At 36.9% G+C, this 26,084-nt stretch overlaps 1 protein-coding gene across 2 annotated transcripts in view; it reads right to left on the bottom strand.

Annotated features, from left to right (window-relative positions):
* Positions 1-24,573, bottom strand: part of dhx15 (DEAH (Asp-Glu-Ala-His) box helicase 15) — a 40,465-nt gene extending 15,892 nt beyond the window's left edge. Inside the window, exons 1-6 of one of the 2 annotated variants that reach the window (XM_048186027.1) lie at positions 24,388-24,573; positions 19,583-19,925; positions 18,594-18,787; positions 18,270-18,429; positions 16,956-17,174; positions 8,690-8,857 (exon numbers count right to left, since the gene is read on the bottom strand). In XM_048186027.1, the coding sequence (XP_048041984.1) occupies positions 8,690-8,857; positions 16,956-17,174; positions 18,270-18,429; positions 18,594-18,787; positions 19,583-19,925; positions 24,388-24,395 (1,092 nt within the window). In that variant the 5' untranslated portion in view covers positions 24,396-24,573. The other variant, XM_048186026.1, reaches the window with a different exon arrangement.
* Between the last annotated feature and the right edge of the window lie 1,511 nt (positions 24,574-26,084).

The raw sequence follows: 26,084 nt of genomic DNA, 5'->3' as shown, positions 1-26,084 counted from the left end.
AGTCTGATATTCTGGTCCCTAAATACGGCTGAGGTTCCCACTTTCAAATAAAATCTAGGGGATTTTGTGCACCTTTTTATCAAAAAGAATTCAGATGTCTTGCAGCAATACACTCATAGTTCTGCCTACAGCAGAAACAAGTTTAATCATTAGGTTAGGGGTTTATTTAAAAACCCTTACCCTAAGTGGGAGTGCGCTTGCTTTTGCACTCTACTAAAAAATGTTTTGCTATGTAAATTTGCTAAATATAAATTGAGTTTCATAAAACTTTTATTCTGGCCTCCATTACTAACAGAAAACAAATAATGGAGACAAACCTTATATTTCATGTAATTCAGCCTCAAATGCCTTTCAGGGACTTAAATCCTACATTTATAAATGGATTTCTCTCTAGCCACAAAATGCTTGGCTTGATTTCAGCAGAGGGTTATTTTTTTTTTTTTAACTCTATTCATGGAGCCTTTGACCTGATGTAATTCAGCTGCTGAAAAGAATCATCTACCTATATATTCATAGAAAGGCTGGGAGAATTTGCTGAAAAAAGGCCATCTGGAGTCTGGAGACTGGGGGCTACGACCCAATGCCCACAGAGCGTGCTCCTAACAGACCATTGAATGACAGCGGGGTCCGGAGCACTCCAGACATATGATAAAAAGAAATGAGGGCTCCTAACCAGTCTGCATCCTTTCAGAAAATAGGGCCACCTGGGAAAGACCTTTGAGATGAAATATATTCCAGAGTGGTAGCCATGGAAATTATCGAAAGGTGAGCACCATTGGAATGAATTTCACAGCAAAAACACTAAATGCATTACAAGTACTTAGTCATACTCATTGAACCATGAGGTGTTGAGAAATTGCATCTTTTAGGAGGCAATGATCCATGCGCAAGTGGTCTGGAAAAAAGTTGGCGGGCTGACCGAACAAGGCTAATACCATCAACATTTCACTTGAATAAGAGCAATTTCAATTCTCTCGAATGAGCCTCTCATTCAATGTTCATTTTTGGTAAAATACCTTAAGGTAGACACATGCACTACATACCCTACTGGTCAAAAGATTGAATTATTATTATTATTATTATTTTTTATTTACATTTTTGAAAGAATTCTCTTATGCACACCAAGGCTACATTTATGTGATCAAAATTACAGTAAAATAGTATTTAATATTGTGAAATATTAAAAATGTAAAACTATATTTTAAAAATGTATTTTAAAAATGATGTATTTTAAAATGTAATTTATTCCTGTAATGGCAAAGCTGAATTTTCAGCATCATTAGTTCACTCTGCTCAAGAAATATTGTAAATGCTATAAAATTTTGCTGATGATGCTTTTTTCAGCAATCTATGATGAATAGAAAAATTTAACAGCCTTTATTTGAATTAGAAAACTTTTGTAACATTATAAAATGTCTTTACTGTCACTTTTGATCAGTTTATTGCACACTTGCTGAATAAAAGTTTTATTCTTTTTTTTTTTTAAATACCTTATCGCAAACTTTTAAATGGTAGTGTATCTCAGTTTCCACAAAAATATTAAGCCGTTTTGATCTTTGATGAGAAATGTTTCTTGATCATGTGACACTGAAGACTGGAGTAACACATTTTCACATGAGTAAATTACTTTTAGTATTTTTTTTTTATTAAAACAAAATTTTTAATATTTGACAATATTACTGTTTTTACTGCATTTCTGATCAACTAAATGCAGCCTTGGTGAACATTTATTTCAGAAGCATTAAAGAAATCGTAATTATCCCAAACTTTTGACTGGTAGTGTAACTTCATGGTAGTGTTGCAAACAAATGCTTTTTACAAGTGCATTTTTTGCATTACTGGTGGGCGATAGTCTTGCATTCAAATGTTTGTGCCATTAAATCAGATGTGCTACTATTCAGGCAATCAGCGATAAGCATGTCGACGGTTTTACTTTATGAGAAATTCTCTTTTAACTGTTGCTCCGCCATGACAGAAGTTGACCAGACAGAGTCGCTCGCATTTCATATTGAAAGATAAGGGAGACCCTGCCTTCAATCACACTGAATTAAAAGTGACTATGGAAACCATGGCAATTGTAAACAGACCGAGACGGCTCCCGTCTGTCTGCTGCTATATTGAACTAAACAGACATTTCGTCAGCAATTGCACAATTCCATTGTGCCTCAGGGTTTTTAAGCAGCATGAGGGGAAGAAGCTCGAAACATCATCATCATCATTATCATTATTACTGGGCTGTATCGACAACCTTTAAAACCAATGGACACAGAACAGACATGCTTATAGAGAAGAGTGACATCAAATGTTTTTGCTACAAGCTAAGGTATGCATGAACATGGTCTCTATCAGGTTAGAAGTGTCTGAATACTTCACATTCTGCAGCATCTGGAGGAAGACCACTTTCTGTCCAGTTACAGTTATTAATAGGGATGCACTGATGTATCGGCCGATTTTTGCTCAATTTACAACCATCGGCATATCAGCTGTAGCAGGAAAAAAGGCAGATGTAACAAACCAATGGTTTATTAATTAACTGCGTGAAGGAACTGAGCTTTATAATGACTTGTGTAAGTGCTGCCATCTGTGCTTTTATGTTAATCAAATAACAAAAGATCGCACACTATTCTTGACTAAACTTCTGAAACTTTCATAAGTGTAGCGGACCCCATCGGAATGATGACTAAAACTTTACTGATGTTTTATTAAGTTTATTGCGTCCATTTTCACTCCAAAAAAATTCACCACAAAAGCTAAACAATACAGAGCACAAGAAGTGCACATTAATCTCTCTCTCTCTCTCTCTCATTAACATACAGCGAATTACTCAAAACACTTATTACAACTAACAGTAAACAAATACATACAGATCTTATGCCTTTTCAGGAGTGCTTAATAAACTGACAAGATTTAAACCTGCAAAATCTCTGAAGAACTGCGTGCTCTCCATTACCCTTATAGCTCCGTAGATGAGAAAACCCATCAAAATAAGAGTCCCGCCTTAGTAAAGGAGAAAGTGCAGATCTCATACATATTTAAACTTACAAAAAGTATTAAAATGTATACAAAAACAAATTAGAAAATTAACCACAATAAAGTCTGTTACAAAAAAGGATTAATATGCATATAATTTATACAGTGAAGAACATTCAGTGTTATTTTACATTTGTTTACTTTATTTCTGTACCTGAAAACTATTAAACCTATCTAAAAAGCACTGTTTATTTCATATGTATCTTTGTTTTGTCTTTATATAGGCCTGCTGAATATTAAATGGATCCAATCCATGTTCATTAAAAATTATTTGATGATACAGCAATAAACCTGCTAGTATATTTTAATGCAGGTGTTTTTGAGCTTTGCTCATTTAAAAAAAACATGATCAAAACACTATCTATTTTGATGACAAAATTTCAAATAAGAGAGGAAGTAACAAATATCGGTATCGGCCAATAATTGTTTGTTAAAATCTGTATCGGCCCCAAAAATAATCATATCGGTGCATCCCTAGTTATTAACAAGCAAAACTTGCCACCCAAAGCAGGTATTCATTAAGGATAGTTTTAGGTGGTTAACACATACACGGCAGCCATACTATCTCCTTAATTCTTCCATAACCCTCCATTCCTCCAGTCAGCACAAGGGAGATCTTACCACATCCCAATTAACTCAAGGATCAAGAATGTTGCTGCCAAAATTTGCCACAGTCCTCAATTTCCATACATGTGACTGCTGAGAGTCACATTAAGTTAAATCCCATCTAATAAATTCATGAATCAGCAGTGCAATAGAGCTGTTGGATTTGTCCTGAAGGAGGATGTGACTGCAAGGTGCAGATCTAAATATCCACACACGCACCCCGTATCTGCCAAAGGTGGCTTATATGCATTGTATTTAATATATGCCAGAGGGTGTGAAGAGTTGACATTTTTACAAGGTAATCTGAGCCTAACTGTATGTACTGCTGCCACCGAAGGACAGAAAAGCAAGATGCCAGAAAAATAAATAAATCGAAGACACTGTACAGATACCGCACACTCAAAAAAAAACAACAACAAAAAGATTTTTGCTGCTTGTTCAAATTACTTTGCTAAAATGACCTAATGCAACTAACCTTGAACATTGTCACAACTTAAATTTGCACTTGTGCTTAGGCTCTAAAGGGCTACATGATAACCATGATGTTGTATGTTGCTTCACTCAAGGAGCCATAACTGTGCTAATGCCAGTATTGAGACCATAATAAACTATAAATAATAATAAATATGGTTCTCTTTAGCATGTTAGTCATTAACCAACACAGGAACTTAAATTTATTTTATTTTTAATTTATTTTTAATTTACTTTAAATTTAAGTTCCAGGTAATAGTTAAACAACATCTTATTTTAATTTAGTTTAAATTGATGTACTAAAATAAAAATGACAAAAGGAACTAGTGATATTAATGATTAATTGACAATCCATTGATTGTCGTTTATTTAATCAATAAAACGTTTCGGTGGGCGATTAAGCAGGGTCATCATTAGAGTGCATATTTTTGAGGTGCATGTGGCTCATGGACAAAACACACATGCAGCAGACATGACGAAAACTGTAGTTAGGTATTCTAAATGTATTAATATCTTCAATAATGGATTGGGTAGGCTAGCCGTTTATCTAATTTATCTAATTTATCTAATACCAAGGGTCCAAAAACCCTCCAAACAAATGATTTTACTCAACAAGAACTACTTATGTAAATGCCACAATAACAGTACACAGAATAAACAACAAGTAATAAGATCCTTGGTGGATGAGTGATTTTCCAGCGCCATTACAGCTGTGCGCTCCAATCTATGGCGTGTAGTAAATCAAGATCCGCTATGCAAACCAATCCAAGCATGCTCCAGTGGTAAAACGGTGTCTGACTGGTCTCTACACAATGACCCTCATTTACTAAATGAACGTACGACAGAAAATTGTGTGTATGCTCATTTCCATGCCAAACTTGGCATTTATCAATATGGACGCAAGCGGTGGCTACAATCAAATCTCACGTCAGGTTTCAGCTCGTGTACGCAAGTTTGAGTTAACGTGAACTTACGTGCAGCAAAGCAAATCCAAAGTAAAGCAAAGTGGAGAGTTGTTATGAGAGCATTTTGTTCATTTAGAATATTTTTCTGAACCACCGACGATTTTGAACCGATCATTATCCGTTAAACGACAAAATTAGAACTTCAAATTAAAATTTAATTAGAATAGATGGGTGTCTGGGACCCATCGGAAATACCACAAATGTTTTCCCTGGGGTTTAGTTTTACATGCGCAAATAGCAACATAACACTCCACAAACAAGTTCCTGGAAACTGAGAGGGCAGAAAGCACATCATATTTGTTCTATTTCTTTCTTTATTTTATTAAATCCAACTGATCGTGCAGGCGCCTCGCACATACACACACACAACATCAGTTCTACATTGCTAATTTTACATTTCAGCGAGTTCAAACTAAAATGAAGTCAACAAAACAAAAGTTACACTGCTCAAATCGCAAATACGGAAACATACGTTTATAATGTTTGTAAATGTTTCATTTTATTTCCCGGTATTTCATATTCATAATTGTTTGAAATTAAGGTTAATGGGTCTTTGGGTATAAGATCAATTTCTCTTTCATGAAATTACTTCTTCATGAACATCCTATAGAGACAGAGTGACACGCGTCATAATCTGAAAACCACGCCCACCAGGGGGAAAACAATCCAACAGTCCCCCTTGACTTTATATAGCGTGAGGCGTAAAAATATAGCATAAAAAATAGAACAAACAAGCTAAAAAACCCAGAACTAAGTTTTTATAAGCTGTCGACCCCAAAAAACAAATGTTTAAAGGACACAAAAGTAGATACAGGCAGTGAAACAGAGCGTAACGGGTCATATTACTATAAGAACTAGACATTGTTCCGTTTTTTTGTTATAAGCCAGAAATGACGGAGGCAGCCTCACGTTATACAAAGTCAATGGAGACGGCTAGATTGTTTTCTCCTCCGGTGTGGGCGTGGCCTAAATGCGCTCTGTCTCTATAGCTTGGAGGCCAAGCATGATTTACGCATTGTCTCGTGTGTTTGGGCTAATTCGAGACCACCTACTATAGTTTACTAACATTTCGAAGTTAGTACAAAAACATGGTGCAAAAGCATCATATGTATACTGTTTATATGTGCGTTGGCGGCAATTTTTCATACCAACACCTGGTATAGTTAGGTCTCTAACTGAAACAAATATGCTGCTTGTATTCTGCTAGGAGAGACCTTTTCAATGATATATGACAAGTCTATAGTTATGTACGAAGATTTTACGGATCACAATTTCATTTAAAAGCAGTTATTTTTCATGCTATGAAAATAGAGCACTTCTAATGTCAGCAAATTCAAAAGCACTTGTTAAGTGATGGTCATAATCCCTATATTCAACATGAAGCCAAGCTTCTAACCTTTAAAATTACACCTTTTTTTGGTTGGTAAAGCAAATGCTTTACCAACAAAAGTTGTTTTTGCGGCTGACCTTATTGCATATGCATTTGAAGGAGTTTCCCTTTCAGGCGCAATTTATGGGAGGAGGGTATTTAAATTAATCACACAATGTGGTTTAGTAATGTTTGCGCCATTATTTAACACCCAAAAAAATCATGTCTTAACCCATTTTGTGCCACGGCTGCAATTGTTGCTGCTAGGAGGAGACACCGCAGAGAACAGAGAGCGCGTGGTAGAAAATATTTTCCACTCGTATTCATTTCTTTGGAATGCCAGAGGAAGATGTTATCCGTATATTACATGTAACAAGTTGTGTCAACCGCACTTGATGAGCATCAGCTCTGCTTATTTGCGACCCAACGCTAATTTGCACTGCTCTTGGTAGATTGCATTGGTCATTACGTAAATGATTTGATCACGTCTGTGTTCTTTAATTTGCACGTCAGCAGATCATGCGCAAAACTTGCCACTCCCATCGGCGCATGTGGAATTGCGCTCACGCTAATTTGCCCCATTTAGTAAATCTTGCCCTAAATAAGATAACATAGCAACAAAATCAAAATGTCATGTTTTTTGTTGTTTTTTTTAATAGAACCTTTTCTGAACAAGCATTTCTCTGTTCACCTAACAGGGGTTGCAGCATATTCACATCAGCCCCCGTGAATCCATGTTCACTTTCATTTTCTTCTGAACAGTGCAGGCAAACAGCGGCGGATGTTTGAACTTCTGAAGCAGCTTATGCCCTGGCTTACGAGTAATCAAACCTCGGAGAAACCCAGAGCCTCTTTAAACATGGAAGTGGTCAGGGAGAGATGAAATGACACAATGCCCTAGCGGAGAGGAATGGACGAGGCAGATACTTGATATCTGAAGCAGGCGGATGCTGATGCTCTTTGGTACATCAAAACACAAACCAGGCATGTAGCCAAGATTTCGTTCTTGCTACAAATACAGCCATCAAGTTGAAGGAACAAGAACGATGAATTTTGCGGATCATTGAACGTTTGCGTTCGTTCATTAGGACATCAGTAATCTTTGCCGGCAATAATGACAAGCGGAGCGGTTTCTGTATGGGAAGCTGGGGCGATGACTCATTTATCAACTCCTCATCAGATGTTCAGCTAAATGTTTGCAAACTCATAGCCGATGATCAGCTGTGATATTCTGTCAGATCTTTGGCCAGTCACGCAGGCGTCCAGGTGCGGCAGGGTTGTTTGAGAGAAGTAGTGAAACGGGAACAGAGAAAACAAAAGTACGATTGCGTCTGCACAACCTCCTGCTAAGTGTAAAGGATGACAGATGATGAAACACTTTACAGTGGATGAGCTCTGATAAAACATCTACAGTGAATCTCATTCTTTCAAAACCAACATGCCAAAAAATGGCAAATGACCATATTCAAGTCAGGAGACAGATGGGAAGCAGAACAGGATGGAGTGAAAGCAAACGGTCCAAAACAGACTCAAGGAGAAAAAAAAAAAAAAGAAAAAAGAAAAAAAAAAAGATTACTGCTCTAACACTTTTCAAACGATAGAAGGATGAGTAAATTTCCTTTCCAAAATTAGAGAAAAGAATCATATGCTGACAAAAGCAGCATATGTTATGAGTCATTACTATACCAAAGCTAAAGATGGAAGGGGAGAAAAAAGAAAACCTAATTTCCACCATTCCTTTCTCCTCATTCTTCCCTCTACAGACAAACTTGAGTCATTCTCTCATCCTCTTCTTTCTTTAAATGGATTTAAGAGGCTACTATGGCTGTGCCGATACAAATATCAATGTTTTGATTGTTTGATATAATATTCCACTGACAAAGGTGAAAGGGATAGTTGACCCAAAAATAAAAACCATTTACCCTCATGTTGTTCCAAATCCATTAGACATTCATTCACTACTTTTATAATTAATTTTTAATGCACGGAAGATTTGATTAAATGGACATTCAATGCATGGACAAAAATTCAGAGAATCAAAGATGAATGAAAGTCTTACGTTTGTTGGGTCAATTTTCATTTTTGGGTAAACAATCCCATTCACTTTTGTCTGTGGAATATTAATATCAAAATCTCTCTCTCTCTCAAAAAAACCAATACATTAGAGGGACTAAAAGCGATACCTTTCATGAATATGCTGTGTTGCAATCTTGTTACATGTATCGTGATGTGTGACTGTGATGTTTACCTTCCTGCCAATGGCACCGCTGGGTTTACGGGGTGGAGGTGGCTCAAAGATCCTCTGCTGTTGCTGTGGTGGCAGCGTGGAGTAGAGCGGGATGATTTTGATGTCGCCAACCTCAGGGCCGAGATCATCAATCTCACGTTTTATCCGTTTGCAGGCTTCGTCAATTTCCTAGAATGTAAACAGACTGACGTTAGAGGCCACAGACTGAGAATCAGGTCCAAAATTACCACTTTCTAAGTGCCAAAAGACATTTTTGGTGTTTAAATTCAATCGAAGTACTCAACATATTAAGAACTGCAACATATCTGCAAATGTCAGCCATTTAAAATTTGTTTAATTACAAACTAGGCTCACTGGAAAAATGTGCCTCTACATCAAAAAAACAATTGGTGTAGGATTTCCTTTCCACAATTGTTAGTAATTTGCATAATTACAATGAAGCAGCAAGTAACTAGGAATGTCCCAATCCACGTTTTTTGTGCCCCGGATCCTATCGGAGTCATTGATTATTGAGTATGTATTCCAGAAAATAGCTAGTTTTTTTCCTTCAATCTGACCTAAGAAACCAAACTAAAACGCTGTAACAAAACCACAATGTTCCCTTAGGATTTTGTGACTGGAGTCCAATGTTGTTTTGGACTCCACTGACATCCAATGTATGGAAAATATCTTATTTTATGTTACACATAAAGTCATACAGGTTTGGAAAGAATACGAATGACTATGATTGAGTAAATGACGACAACTGTCACTTTTGGTGAACTATCCTTTCAAAAACAGGGAGAATAGGGTGTTTTGACAAACAGTAATATTATTTTCATACGCTTTTACAACATTTCACATTCCAGATTATTTTCATACGCTTTACAACATTACACATTCCAGATCAGTGAGTTGTGTAATCTACCCTCTATTTGTCCAACTTCAAATCATATCAACTGAGTTTGGATCAGCTACCCAATAATCTCCACCTTAGCCACTTTTACAAACATCATTAACTGCTAGATCAATTCCTCGATGCTGGAAACACCAGCGTCACTGAGGCTTGGGTGGTTTAGTTGCGGTACACTTGACATGCCAGTTGTGTCGACAGAGTGAGAAAAAGAAAAGCTGGAGTGCATGGCGTGTATGGTGCTTGGGTAAGATCCCTATGGCTGCACTTATCAACAGCGGCAGACACAAGGGCATGTGCACTCTCACATGCAAGCTTTATTATTCCAGATGGCAATGTAGTAGGGCTAATGTGAGATGAGAAAGCAGCAATGATGCATAACCAGGAGCAAATCACAACAGATCAGTTAAGTGATGCTGAACGTCACAAACATTGGGGGCTTGAGATCTAGAAATACATGACAGTCGCCATAGCAAATTAGAGACAGCACTGATCCAACCAGCTCAAATGTACATACTGAAGCACAAACCATTAACAAGCTACACATTTTACAAGAAAGTGTCAAAATAAAGTTAATCTAGACCACTGTTACCATTACTAAATGCGTTCTCTCGCAAGTCAGAGAAAATATTCACTATATACACAACTGAAGAATGCTCTGTATTTACTACAAAGCTTTGTCTTTATGCATGAGCACATTACGCTCATCACAAGTGGAATGGTCCTACTGATACGAAGTCACAGCTTATGCAGTACTGCCATCCTCAGGTCAAAGTAAGTATTGCGACTTAAACAGGAAAGAGATCAATGATAAACAGTCAAGCAATGATCTCTACAAAAACTTCAGGCTGTTATAATAAAGCATTTATCGATGCACTGCGACATCTAAAGGCCCTAAACATCTCAGAGACATTTTACTTTAAACTCTTTCATTGCGTATCCAAGCAGCCATAGCTGATCATTTATCCATAAAAGCATTAAAGCTCGTAAGCGTGCTGATATCCCAGACACGGTAGTCCGTGCACGCTCTACACTGCTCCCTGGGGTACAATATGCGCAGAAAATGGCGCCGGTGGCCATGTGCATCTTAATCAAAGCTCTGCCACAACGGAGCAGGACAAGGCAAATCTGAATGGATTGATCAAATTAGCCAAAGTATTAATAGTCCATCAGCCCTTGGGAAGCGGCAGCTGTCAGGAGGACTGCTATACGTGCTGCCAAGGCACCAGGGAGAGAGGGACACGCGGCTGTGCCAATGCAGAAGAGCCTGCACCTGGAGCAGGGCGCCAAATCCAGATCCCTCGCTTCTCGCAGCGGGCACGATACAATGCTGGAGGAAAATATTTTAAATGGCCCCTTTAATCTACATGCTGCAGATGCAAATTAGCTGGCACAGATCTAAAGGAAAACACTAATCTTAATCAGTGATAATTTAGACCTGATTTGAACGAGCAAAGTTGAACAAATAACTGCACCGTATCTGCGAGGGTTTTTTCTTTTTGAAAGATTGTGTGGTTTAAAACTAATTGCTGTTTGCAAGTTTGCAAAAAAGCCTGAAGAGTTAAGTCATTCATTTCTTCAGCAGAGTTTCGTTGCATTAACAGGACCAAGGAAAAGATAAATAACCTTTTTATCCCTTAAACGGAGTGGACAAACAGTGTAAATTGCTCAACTAAAATGGAACAAACTGAGCTACTATGTGACTAGCATAAACACATTCTTGGCCTAGATTTTAGCATATTCAATCATTCTTTAAATGGGTGAAGTATAATAGCCAACTCCACTACTGTGATCATTAGTCTCGTCATATGCTAAAGATGGGAAATGCTTAAGCACAGCACCCTTTCAACTGCCCTAGTCCATTTGCAGTCCGTTAACCTAATTAAAAACACATTAACAAGCCACCAAAGTGAATACCTGCAACGCTAGATCTGAAATTCTTTTTTGTTCTTCTCTTAGGAGTAAAAAGAAGGTTTGAAATACCTTTGCAGCTATACGCTACTAGCGAACATCCTGACACCACCCACATGCTGGGAGTGGCATTTAGATGAATGTATGAATATGAGTTGTGTGCTTTACTCTCAGTAACAAAAACACTCAACAAAAATGGTGGTGAGAAAACAGCAGTTAATAAGAAAGAATCTGATTATGGGTCATTGACAAATAAAGCTTCAAAAAAGGTGTTTTTTAAAAATGGTATAATGCACATTTGAGTCATGGACAATGTTTACATAAGTTTTAGTTGTTAAATAACATTTCAAAGTGTTTAAATTCATTTCTTGACTTTATGTCAGGTGGTACAACCAAATAGTTGTATGTATATATACACTGCAGTTCTTTGTCAAGCTGTTTCGAACCCTAAAAATTGTGTTTCGGCCCAATTTTGTTCGAAATTAAAGGGGTACTTCACCCCTGGAAAGATGAATGTGTATTTAAAATTGGTCATTTATGTAGTAGAAATGTGAAATTATTTTTGAATTTGGAGCTTTCTAGACTGAGAAAAGGCAGAAAATGTATTTTTGACTTATGTGGATGAAAGACAACAACTCCCAGAATGCACTTGTTTTGCTGCCCTTGCGAGGCCACGCCCAAACCATGCCTATCGGTTACAGGCGGCATTACCAGGAAAATTCAAACAACTAGGCTTGCTTTGTTACATATTAGTTCTATAAATCGTGAGTTAGTTCATACATTTACAGCGAAATGGTGCTAAATTGCTTTGTACCAGGATGTACACCCAAAACCAGGAAAGGACAAGTAAGTTTCCATCATTTTCCGATTAAGTTAAAGATTTGGAGCGATGTAAACAGTGGCTGCGGGACATCAAACACCCGAAGTTTGGAGATGACACCGTTATAGAAAACCTAAAAAAAAAAAAACGCAGAATATGTAGTCTCCATTTCAAGCACGAGGACTACGAACCAAATATCCTTGCAATGAAGAGAACCATTCTGAAGGACACCGCGATACCATCGATATTCACTTTCCCAGACGACGAACAGCCTGGGCATCTGGTACTAAGCGTATTGGCCTAGAGGTAAGACTCGCTGATACTAGACTGATAACACAGTAGCCTATATGTAGTGTTGTAGGTAGCAGTAAAACTGCAAACTTAGCAAAGTAACGTTAGATAGACAATTACATATAAGTTGCATATAAGTTGACTGTTATCAAAGTAAAGCCACTGTTCTGTAAAACTGAGTTAGTCTATTTATCTATTTATGCTAACGTTACAACAAAAGCCTGTTGCTGTATTGGTTGAGATGACTGCAGAGACCGATAAATTTGCGAGATGAACCACTGATGTAGTGCAGACAAAATAAAGTTAATTACGGTAAGCTTAAAAAAATAATTGACACCTACTTTTGATAAAATCTTTGATCCATGTCCGTGAGTAACCTCAAATGCGCATATGTATGGGCGTGGTGAAAAAATGCGGAACTACCTGCTATTACTGGCTGTAGTTTTAAGCCTCTGGCCAAAAAAGCCTCCGATGACGCAAAATGACGATTTTTGCGTCATCGGAGGCTTTTTTACAGAATAAAATTGCATAAATCTCTCATCTCGGGCTGATATGAAGGGGGAAAGCACGGTAATTCGAAAATACTAGTGGTATTCTACTAATACAAAGCTTAATACTAAATCCTGAAGTAACCCCTTTAAGTCACACTAGTTTGCTCTTTGACTTCATTTGAAGTATATCAGGGTCTTTAGTATGAGTTAAAGACACAAGTTGTGTCATTTCTTTTATGTAAACACTAATTAGGAATGCCTTATGTAGGTTGACTTCCTGTATTAAAATGTTGGCGATTTCAACATTGCTTTGTTGGTTTGAGTATCCTGACACAGCAACTGCTTGCTCAACCAATGGATTGAGTTTGAGGCAGGACTGCACAATATTGGAAAAAAATGAGTGATATTTTGTTTTTCTGCAATATGAAAATTTCACCAGATGATCTGAAAAGCTATATTTGTAAAGAATTAATCATTTTAGGATGATTTTGTAGAGTAGTGCATCTGCACAAAGTAATAAGACAAATTACAAGCAAAGAAACTCGATAGAACAAAGATACACATGAATAAGCAGTGCTTTATGTTTTTCAGGTAAATCAAACGTAAAATAACACTGCACAGTCTTCACTGTATAAATTGAAATATAACTAATACAATTTATCTTTGTTAAAGCTACAAAAGTGATTTTGTGAATGTGTCTGAAGTTTCAGCTCAAAATACCCCATAGATTTTTTTTTTGGGTTATTTTTTTTAACTGCCTATTTTTTGGGGCATCATTATAAACGCGCCGATTTTATGCTGCGGCCCCTTTAAATCCTGTGCTCTCCGCCCACAGAGCTCGCGCTTGCCTTAAACAGTGCCTTAAAGATTACACAGCTAATATAACCCTCAAAATGGATCTTTACAAAGTGTTCGTCATCATGCGGCATGTATGCGGTGGATTATGTGAGTATTGTATACTGTTATATTGTTTACTTCTGATTTTGAATGAGTTTGATAGTGCTCCGTGGCTAACGGGTAATGCTACACTGTTGGAGAGATTTATAAAGAATGGAGTTGTGTTTATGCATTATACAGACTGCCAGTGTTTAAAAATTAAAATAGCGACGGCTCTCTTGTCTCCGTGAATACAGTAATAACCGATGGTAACTTTAACCACATTTAACAGTACATTAGCAACATGCTAACAAAACATTTAGAAAGACAGTTTACAAATATCACTAAAAATATCATGATATCATGGATCATGTCAGTTATTATTGCTCCATCTGCCATTTTTCGCTATTGTCCTTGCTTGCTTACCTAGTCTGATGATTTGGTTGTGCACATCCAGACGTTAATACCGGCTGCCCTTGTCTAATGCCTTTTATAATGTTGGAAACGTGGGCTGGCATATGCAAATATTGGGGGCGTACACCCCGACTGTTACGTAACAGTCGCTGTTATGTTGAGATTCGCCTGTTCTTCGGAGGTCTTTTAAACAAATGAGATTTATATAAGGAGGAGGAAACAATGGAGTTTGAGACTCACTGTATGTCATTTCCATGTACTGAACTCTTGTTATTTAACTATGCCAAGATAAATTGAATTTTTCATTCGAGGGCACCTTTAAACTGAGAGGACTTAAAAACACATGCAAATGATAAACTTTTATTCTATGATTGTTAAACTTTACAATTAATCCACGAATCACGTGCGTTCCGAACTGGGGGACAGCTGGCAAATACGGATCACGATCAACTACGATCCCTATTCCGGACATCGCACATACTGCGACGTGACTTTCGCGGATGCGTACATGGTGATATCGATGCTAAACAATATATCGTGCAGCCCTAGTAGATTTGCAAGTGTTTAGAACAATATTTTAATATGTAACATTTGAAACCACTAGCTATGCAGAAAATGCACCACAAGTGGAAACACAGAATTGGTCTGTTCATGATGAAGATCGGTCGCTTGTATTCGCTGACATTCTGGACTTGATAATGATTAGTTCACTGCAAAGAGAACAATCCTGCGCATCAATAAATCTCCACTCAATTATCATCCAATGGTGGTGGAGACACTCCAACTGCAACTTACTTCATTCATTCTGCAACGAGCCAGCGATCAATCTCACACCTCCAAATGAAAACGGATGTACACGACCAGACCCACTGGAGAAACTAATGACGGGAGTCGGCCGTTAATAAATAGGGTGTCAAATTATCTGATTAGGTGGATGGTGCGAAGATGTGACTTTTCTTTGAAAAAGGAAGTGAGAGACAAATGAAGGAAGTACAATGTTCAGTTATTTGAAAAGTCAGACTCAACATGGCATAAAAGATCATTTGCCTGGCATGTTTTGCAAATGCAGTTTTGAATCTTCTAAATTACTTTAATTGCATAATTTCTGTCTTCTCATTATCTTTATGTAAAGCATCTAAGGAATTTAAGTTATTTTGTCTTTGATCCTTGCAAAAGGAGAAAAGGAAGAGAATAAATAAGCAGGGAACACTGGTGAGTCTCCATCTGTGACCGTATTTATCATTTGGGTGGGTCCCTGACCCTCCACTGCGCTCAGGTGAGCACTGGTTGGTGGAGACGTAAAATAATAAATGGCTTAATTTCAGGGCTGAATCTAGGTCATTCTCTGCCATCTCTCACAGGCTTTTGCCTTTGCGCCAAGGCCAGCTGTGTTCATGGCCATTATCAATCTAAGCATTGATCTCTTCTGCACTATTTAACTTTTCTGTGCGAGGCAGCTTGAAAAATGTCAAAAATGACAAATGTGGCTCATAATGAGCTTCTTGAATGTGAAGTCAAAGCTACACACAACCAAAACAACAGGAAGCACCCACAGTTGGGTTTTATCGTTTTCTTTTACAATATTTGTATTTTAATACTTCATAAATGCAATGTGACTAAATCACTCTATAGCCATGACAACGCTGATTATCTGATAGCACTACAAACTCAACCTTCACTAGTGCCTATCCAGAGCTGTGATATCAAACGCAGCAGACAATCAAATATAATTAAATGTTTTTGTTTGCAAGCAACAGAATTAATTTAGGCAAAATAAATGATTATCACTATCTGAGAGCTATATGGTTGATCGTTGTTCAAAATTAGTTACTAGTAGCAGTATTATTTTAGCATTCATTAATATTTTTAATAAACCTTAATTTATATACTTTTTTGGGGGGGGGGGTATGGGAAGGTCTATACATGTTCAATACTGATTGCTGTGTGTGTGCGCACTTGGATGGGTGAAATACTAGGCTACACATGTCACTTCCACTTTCACTTTAATTTTAGTGTTTGAGTTTTTTTTTTTTTTTATCATTTAGTAATTTTAGCACTTGAACAAACATTCAGTTCCCAAGGCAACCTTTCTAATGTTCTTAAAGGTTTTTTTTGTTTTTTTACATTTTTCATCTAATATTTTATTTAATTTTATTTTTATTTTTATTTAATTTTGTTTAATTTCAGCTTTACATTAATTGATGAAATATTTTTTATATATTGTATAAAAATATTTTTAATATTTTTTACTTAGTAACACTTAACAGCAGCTAGGCTGACTATATAATATAATATAATATAATATAATATAATATAATATAATATAATATATAAGTAACATACTTGGACTTTAGACAGAGTTAAAAAGTAAAATTAAAGAACTTTTTCCAGCATTTTCCAAGTACAGTCAGTGCTTTTCAAGTACAGGGAAGCAGTTTATAATAAACTAAGGAAAAAATAATCAAGCATTTTTGAGGACGATACTCAATTCAAGCACATTTCAAACCTTGAAAACATAACGGTTAAATTCAAGCATTTTCCACAAATCCTCCAGGACATCAGTAACATTACCTCCTGTCCAGTGAGGAAGAGCAGTACATCTCCCTCATCTTCCTCACACATATGGATCTGGATAACTGTGCGAATGGCCGCTTCCAAGTAGTCTCTCTCCGGCTCGGGCGTGTAGAAGATCTCCACGGGATGCGTCCGGCCGGGAATGGTGAGCAAGGGGCAGTTGTCGAAATAAACCTGGAACTTTCCAGCGTCCAGAGTGGCACTCATTACGATGACCTGGGGAATAATAAACAGACTGAATTGGCTTTTGAACAGACAACCATTTCACACAGCACTTGGTAAAATCTGCTACTCTATGCCTGTGTCTACAGTGAGCACATCTCGTTCTCTCTGGGGACATTATGATTCTAATGGAGGAAAAAAAAAAAAAGCACAGAGCCATTTTGAGGTCCACCCGGCACCTTTCCACATCATGACACGTTATAATTGCTCTTAAAGCATATTAAACTTTAAAGCCGGATGGGGACACGGGGCCGAGGGATCACTTGGAGTCACCTAGACCTTATTTAACAGTCTCTGAACACATGTATAACCTTTGATTTGTTCCTGACAACAAGTAGTCATTACCCATCTGCTTTATGAGAATCGGTCCAGCACATTTCAGCCATAAAACTCACTGTGCTTCTGCTATCCTTGGGCTGATGGCTTTCAAATGGGCTGACCCAGCAGCAGTCGCTTTACCTCCACTAAAGCGACTGGCTGTGCATTTCTGAGTGGAATGGCCAAGTTTGTCTTCAAACAAACGGCCACACAGCTGTCAGGTGTGAGAGAAGCTTCATCAGGCAACAATCCGATGAAGAATATACGGAGAGACAGACACGCTCGCAAAATGATTTGCATTTGCTATGAGGACAATTTCTCCTGGTTCAGCTTGATTCAGCTTAATAACTGAAGCTTTTCTTTCTCTGACTTTGAATGCATGTTTATGTAACTGGTTATTTAAACAGAAACCATCAGGTCTATGGAAGTCTATCAATGATAAATGTATGAATATAGGTTTAGGTTCAAAGTACCTAGTTATTGTAATTACTATAACGACTACATTGAATGTACATACGGAACAGGACTGTAATAAAAAGTCCAACTAACCCTAAACTCAATGTTCATTAATATTACTCAGTTCCTGTTTTATAATTACACTAACAAGGGCACCTTAAAATAAAGTGTAAACGAATATTAAGATGCATTTAGAAAATTGATGGGGTGAATTTCCATTTTATGTTGACTTTAATATTCTTCCCAACATATCCCCCACCTCATATGAAATAAATAACCACAAGGTGGTGCAAATACACGGTCAGCATGACAAACCTTAAGATCGGACCTCTGACGGACCACTTCTTTGAGGACACCCATCAGAATATCTGTGGCTAATGTGCGCTCGTGAGCCTCATCGAGAATAATGACACCGTATCGCTCCAGTAAGGGGTCGTTCATAGCCTCACGGAGTAACATACCATCTGTCATATATCTGTAAACAGAAGACATTTTTAAAATCACTCTTCATCATCTTAGGCATCACCAAAAAAGACCAAATGTCTTGTCAAAAATTACCCAACTACTGTTCACTTCCACTATCTTGAAAAACCATGTACAGATTATTTGATGTCTAAATCTTTGTTTTCTATAACTTACTTTAGTATGGTCTTTGCAGAGCTACAGTCCTCAAATCTGATTGAGTACCCAACCTCCTGCCCCAGCATGACGTCCATTTCATCCGCCACTCTCTGAGCCACACTCATGGCTGCCACCCTACGTGGCTGCGTACAAGCCACACCGCGCTTCGGGCCAGGGAGGGACCTCACCATGTCCACACACCACTGAGGGATCTGAAAAAGAGGACGTGACCAAATCATTATTACACTCTACTGTGTTTCTCAGGTCTTTCCTTAAACCAAATGAATGAGTACATTTGTTAATATAGTCCCAGTTTCAGATTCCCTCTCGGCAAGGTTGTGAAAAAGGGTACAGCAGCTTTGGTTACCTGTGCATGCTAGGAGTATCACTAATATGACTTATAATAAACAACAATATTAAACAATTAATACTACTGTCATTTAAAATATTAAGTTAAATTAAATCAAGAAATATTACTATTGTACTGTAAAATAAATCTGTTAAATAAAAAAAAAAAGTAATGTAATAATTACTAATATAATTATTTAAAATATTGTATCTAAAATGCAGAAACTAGCAAAATAAAGAAATATTGTACTGTAAAATACATTTCATAAAATAAATTCCAAAAATGTATTCAATAAAGAAGTCAATAAAGAAATACTACTATTGTACGGTAAATTAAAAATCCTAGTTACTACAACTAAAACAATAACACATCAAATAATTATTGTAATATAATATTATAGTAATAAATATTCGATTTTACAGAACAGCAGCAAGATTACAAAAATAGTATTTATGGAAATCCTAATTTCTTTGCTTTCATACATTAAACTATTTAGTTTCTGCTTTGGCAGAAAAGTTAATTTTTTTTTTTTTTTTTTTTTTTTTTTTTTTTTTTTTTTTGATTTACACAATTCACGTGGGTCATACTTGGAAAATATGGCAATTTCACTAGCTTGTGAAAAGATGTAAGGCATTAGGAAAATTTTGTGCTGTCTAACCTGTGTTGTCTTTCCAGAGCCTGTCTCTCCAACAAGCACAAAGCTCTGATGACGATTGAGGATATCATTAAAACGTTCTTTGTACTCCCAAACGGGCAACTGCAGCCTCTTCTTGAGGATCTCGTAGTAACGCGGTGTGTGAGGCAGGTTAGTGAAGGGGTTGATCTGCTGATTCATGGCTGTCTGCTTCAGAGGAAGCATCCCACCGGCTGGCAAGCTGGAGCTGAGGGGCACGCTGGATCCCTTGCTGTCTCTCTCTCGGTCTCGATCACGGTCTCGGTCTCTGTCGCGGTCACGATCGCGATCCTTCGACCGGTCGTCTCGATCTCTGTCCCGGTCCTTACTGATGAGAAGACAAGTAATAGTAACACAAGTAAGCAGGGATTTTGGTTTAATACCCATATTTTAGTTTCCCGGAAAACCAAAAGTTAATGCTCAAACGCATAAGACATTCATGAGAATGTGTTTAAGCAGGCAATAGCATGACTTTGTTAACCAACTCTTACATAATATATCTTTTTAAAAAAAGACTTCAGTGTTATAGAGCTGTTGGGTTTCAGTTGCACTTTTTAGAAAACCTTACCATTGGTAAATATCAATTATTAATCTGTGCAACCAATTCACTCATTCAATAACTTCAAGACAGGCTAGCAACTCATCCCAGCAGTGCATTGTGTTTTATGCCCTTAATTATATTGTTTTATTTGTTTATGTCTTGGAAATTGAGGCAGCTTGTCTGTCAGTGGTTTTCAGCACATAACAGTCCCTCCAGAAAAACGCGATTATGCGAACGCCTGATTTAATGCATAATCAGCCAAAGTCCGCATATTTATGCGGGGGTCGCATTTTTTCAAATACGCCGCACTTTCGCCGCATAAATTGCCGATTTCAGCAAGCAAATTTATAATCCCTGTATTTTCGTTGCAAAAAAGTCACATATCTTATCAGAAAGTTGAAAAATGTTGCGTTTACTTCACACAAGTAAAGCGCCAATATTTTCCCCCCATTGCCATGGGAACCTTATGAAGTGACGCAATTACGCAAAGTGAACATCATCTGCAAACCCCACTGGGAAACCATGATGAAGCACGCAAATCATTCTCATTTGCCAACAAAAATAAGCACAAAAGACCGCGCGAAGCAGTTTCCCGGAGTGTTACATGACAGTGGGAGCAAATTATTTTATATACTTCGTGCAACTGCGTGTTGGACCACAGACGGAGGTCGACGCTGGAAAACCAGTTTGAGCCATGTGTTAATTAAGGTCTGAAATAAAACAAAATGAGAACTTAAATATTCTGTGATTTAGTATGCTTGCTTATCATAGGAAGTAATAAGAAATGACTCTTTACATTAAGGTAGTAGCCTAGTGAGAACAGGGTGTTGGGGGAATCACCTTTTTTTCTCTTTTTCATCAAACCGCAGTTTTGCAAGTTCCCGCAATTTCATCTCATAAAATTGCAAAAATATCCCGCATATTTTTTTGCCCATAACAATCACAAAAAAAGTCTGTGTTTTTCTGGAGGGACTGACATAAATCATACTTAGTGGTCAGAAAAAAAGTCCAGATTTCAGATATCTACGAGTGCGTGGAAGTCATGTCACTTCTGTTGGCTGTTATCGGTCACTTTGAAATGTGTTAAATATTGTGATGTACAGACAAGAATGGTCAACTTTGATTTCATGCTGACTTTAATGTTTGGAGATTTTTAAAGAACACACCACCATATGCATAAAACCTGACAAACAACTTTATTTTATTTAATCAATACAGCATCATTTGCATTTATATCACTAATCCCTATTTTGTGCAATCTAAGGGAAAATGGTAAAGTGACTGCAGGATTCTTTATGTTTTGCAATTTTGCAAACAACTGACTCTTGTCGATCTCCATAGTGGGTTCTTTATAAAATGAGTCCACACTTCAGTTCTGTATGCCACGGGAGCGGAATAATACTATCTAGGGCTGCAATGATTAATCACGATTAATCGTGATTAATCGTTTGCAAAATAAAAGTCTGTGTTTACGTAATATATATGCGTGTTCTGTGTATAATAATTATGTATATAAAAATACACACACATGCAGGTATAAAGTTTAGAAATATATGCATGTATTATAAATATATATTATATATATTTTATATTACACACACTGCGTTCCAAATTATTATGCAAGAGACAAATCAGTAAGATTTCTGTACAATAAACATTCAGATTTTAGTTTTTCAAAGAAAATGTTTGTTTGTTTATTTATCCATGTCTTTTTAGATAACTCGTATCAATCTCTGCAAAATAATTTGCCAGATCTATGGAAACCCTACTTAGAGGTTGTTCCACATTATTAAGCAAGTCACAGTTCTCATGCAATATGGGGAGGAAGAAAGATCTTTTTGAAGATGAAAAGCATGAAATGGTGCAATGTTGTGCAAAAGGCATGAAAACAACTAATATTGTGTGAAACTTAATGGAGATTAGCGAATTATAAGATTTGTGAGTGATTTAGAGCACAGCAGAACTCGGTCAGATAAAGGCTTATTGAGGAAAGTTCCTGTCAAAAAAATTAATTGTATTAAAAGGGCAGCTATAAAAAAAAAGCCAGTGTTGAGCAGCAAACAGGTATTTGAAGCTGCTGGTGTTTCTGGAGTCTCAAGAAGCTCTCCATGCTGGCTGGCAGTTGTGCGTAAAGATGCATTTCAGCCACTCCAAACCAAACCTCACAAAGAGAAACATTTACAGCATGCGATTGTCACGTGCTTTTCGTCAGTAAAGCCGGTTTCCTGATTACCGCTAAATCGCCTTCACCTGCTTTCAAATGGAGCGGCATTTAAAGGAATAGTTCACCCAAAAATTACAATTTGATGTTTATCTGCTTACCCCCAGAGCATCCAAGATGTAGGTGTCTTTGTTTCTTCAGTAGAACACAAATGATGATTTTTAACTGCAACCGCTGTCTGTCACGAGCCGCAGGGTTTAATTTGAATTTGTCTGTCATGTTTTATTTACTCTTATAGTCCAAGTTCCCGCTGACTTGCATTATACCACTGACAGACGGCAGCGGTTGGCGTTAAAAATCATCAATTGTGTTCTACTGAAGAAACAAAGACACCTACATCTTGGATGCGCTGGGGGTAAGCAGATAAACATCAAATTTTCATTTTTGGGTGAACTATCCCTTTAATAGACAGAGCCGTAGTTCACTGACAAGCGTTCATTATCGCAGATGAATCGCCTTCGATAATGAACTTGATATTGCGTGGCTTGTCAGTGATCTACGGCGCTGTCTATTAAATGCCGCTCCATTTGAAAGCAGATGATGGCGATTTCACAGTAATCAGGGAACCGGCTTTACTGACGAAATGTGATATATATATCCCCCAGCCCTAAATCAAACGGTAATCATAGTTCTAGTGCATTTTATTCGTAACATTTATGCTATTTCTGCTGTTAAAGTAAAAGAACAACAATACATTCATTGATTCACTACGTTCAATCATCAGTTCAACAAGTTGACGACCAAACCGCTTTGGTTCCAACACAAAAGAACGATTCGTTTTAAGATTCGGACAACGCTACTCACATTCAACTATGAGCAATCATTATATATATTTATAAAATATAAATTATAAAAAAAATATATATATATATATATATATATATATATATATATATATATATATATATATATATATATATATATATATATATATATATATATATATATATATATATATATATAAATATATTATATAAAATATATATATATAAAATGTATATATATATATATATATATATATATATATATATATATATATATATATATATATATACACACACATATATACATATACATACACACATATATTAATATATTAAAAAGCAATTAAAATACTTATTTAAAAGCAAAATAATTAAAAACACAAAAATGCCAGTGAAAACTACACATGATCCAAAGTGAAACAGTAGGCCGCGCTTTAACCGTGTGCAACCAAAAATCCGGCTCATTAATATAAGACCGGAAAAATTACACTCTCACATCCCCAATATTTATTTACTTATTACTTTCATTTATAGAAATTTACTCGTTCTAGCTAGTTTCTTTGCAGACAGTTTCAGAGCCTAGTGAGCCACATTCCGACACCGGCAAAGTCAGGATTACACAACATATTTACACTAGTGTTTATGTAGCGGCCTTCTTTAAAACACATCTATGCTCCACAAAAGGTTTCCTGTCTGCTTCTTTACACACAGCGAGCCAGAATTAGAAAGTAACGAATCAAGAAAGCAAGTGAAATGTAAATATTGTCTGCTGTATGTCAAGCCGCTGTTGTGCACGCGAGCAGACCCATGCAGCCTAGTGAACGCACGTGCTAGCGGCACTAGTCACAAAGACCCGCGCGCTTCTGTGCAAACAACGCTTTTCCTGAGAGTTATAATAACCTCTGCGGATATCAGCTGTGTATTTTATTCATATTATTCAATAGCGACTATGTCAGAGTCCGTGCGATATTAAAGCCACACCAGCACGAGTGTGTGAACATGCTAGTGCTACCTAGCCGCTCTTTCCCTCCTCAGCGGACAGATAAAGCCCTCCTCAAGCTCAACATACCCGTCAGAAGATCTCTTCTTGCTCGACGAATAATCATCGCCTAAATCCAACCGATGCCGTTTTGACATCTTGTAATAGAAAGATTAATAAGGTAACAGAGGAAAGAGTTTGTCGGTTACTCCAACGCAGCCGCTGCTCTCTCACTCACTCAATCATACACGGCTAAACGACAAGATGGCTACCGGAAGCACTTACCTCATCATTATTATTTCAAGTGTACTGAGGATAAACACACCATCCAACTCTGTTTATGCATATTATTCATTGCAGTTCTCAGCGAATTTTGGAAAAATATTAAAAGAGAAGTATGCTAAATAATGGACGTTGTTTATGATCTACACGCAGAGGATATAGCGCCAAATAAAGACGACCGCCTCCTCGCAGAGCTGCAGTTCCTGCTTTCACCGCACGGGGCTCTACAGAGTTTGTGCCCTTGGATTTTTTTTTTCACTCACCTCCAATACAAATACATTATTTTATTTTCATACCAAAATAGGCCTACATGAAAGAATTTCTGTGTATATACAGAATTCTCCATAGAATATTTTTAGCAAACGTGAGAGAAAACTTTGATAACTTTAGTGAAAACGAAGTAGGCTATGCTTTAGAGTAGCCGATTGTACTGAATGTTGACAGACTGAATGTAGGCTAATGTTTGCAGACACTTTATTGACATAATTCATAATTACTTGTCTTTGAAATATGGTTTGACAAGCAATTATGGGAAACTAAAATGTACTTGTAAAATTTCTATTTAATATTGTGTCATGTATATTTCAAAATTTGTAATGCTGCTAACCTGTTTTTGTTTTGTTTAGTTTTTTTCTGTGGAACACAGAGGAAGAAGTTAGGCGCAGAAGAAAATCGCAGATTTGTGATGAGAAAATAATTTAATGTTCATTTTTGTATGAACTATCTCTTTTAGAATGACACTAAACGATGTCTCAATAAACACTGCCATACATATTGTCACAAGTCTGATGAAATGTTGCCTGATGAAACCTACTTGATGTTAAGTTTTATTACTCATCTTTTTAGCATATTTCTATAATGTTTAGTCAAAAGTTCATTTTCTATCCAACATATGATTCGTAAATCCCCAAAACCTGTATTGGCATCCCTTGAAAGAATCTTAAAGGGTTAGTTCACCCAAAAATGAAAATAATGTCATTAATATTTTTGGTGCACCAAAAAAACAAAATAATTACTTATTTATTGATGGCCAATTTCAAAACACTGCTTCAGGAAGCTTCAGAGCATTATGAATCAGTGTGTCGAATCAGCGGTTCGGAGCGCCAGATTCACGTGATTTGAACAGTTTGGCGGTTTGACACACTCTAAATAAGTCGTTATTTTGTTTTTTTGATGCACCAAAATATTCTTGTCACTTTATAATATTAATATTGAACTGTACTCCCCATGAACTGATTTAAATATGTTTTTAGAACATTAATGGATCTTGAGAGAGGAAATGTCGTTGCTGTCTATACAGGCCTCACTGAGCCGTCGGATTTCAACAAAAATATCTTAATTTGTGTTCCAAAGATTAATGAAGGTCTTACGGTGTGGAACGGCATGAGGGTGAGTAATAAATGACAGAATTTTCATTTTTGGGTTAACTAACCCTTTAAATCAAGTCTCTGAATGTACTGAGCTCTTGTACATCTCAGACAGCTCCTTTACAGACTATGATAATTTACTGCAATGAATCAGCTAGTGCAGAAGACAATCATTGCCACCGACACAGGTAATTACACAGCCTAGGCATGGCTAACAAGCTACATAATAGCAACTGGATCATTGGTCGTGGCTGGGAATTGATGGTGATGGGAAAAACAAAGTTAACGTTAACAAGACTTTGCACTGCTCTCTGTATAAATCTGAAATACAGG

Source organism: Megalobrama amblycephala, linkage group LG3 (genome assembly GCF_018812025.1).
Source record: "Megalobrama amblycephala isolate DHTTF-2021 linkage group LG3, ASM1881202v1, whole genome shotgun sequence".
In the NCBI taxonomy this organism is placed as follows: domain Eukaryota; kingdom Metazoa; phylum Chordata; class Actinopteri; order Cypriniformes; family Xenocyprididae; genus Megalobrama; species Megalobrama amblycephala.
This window is presented reverse-complemented; position numbering and strand designations above follow the sequence as displayed.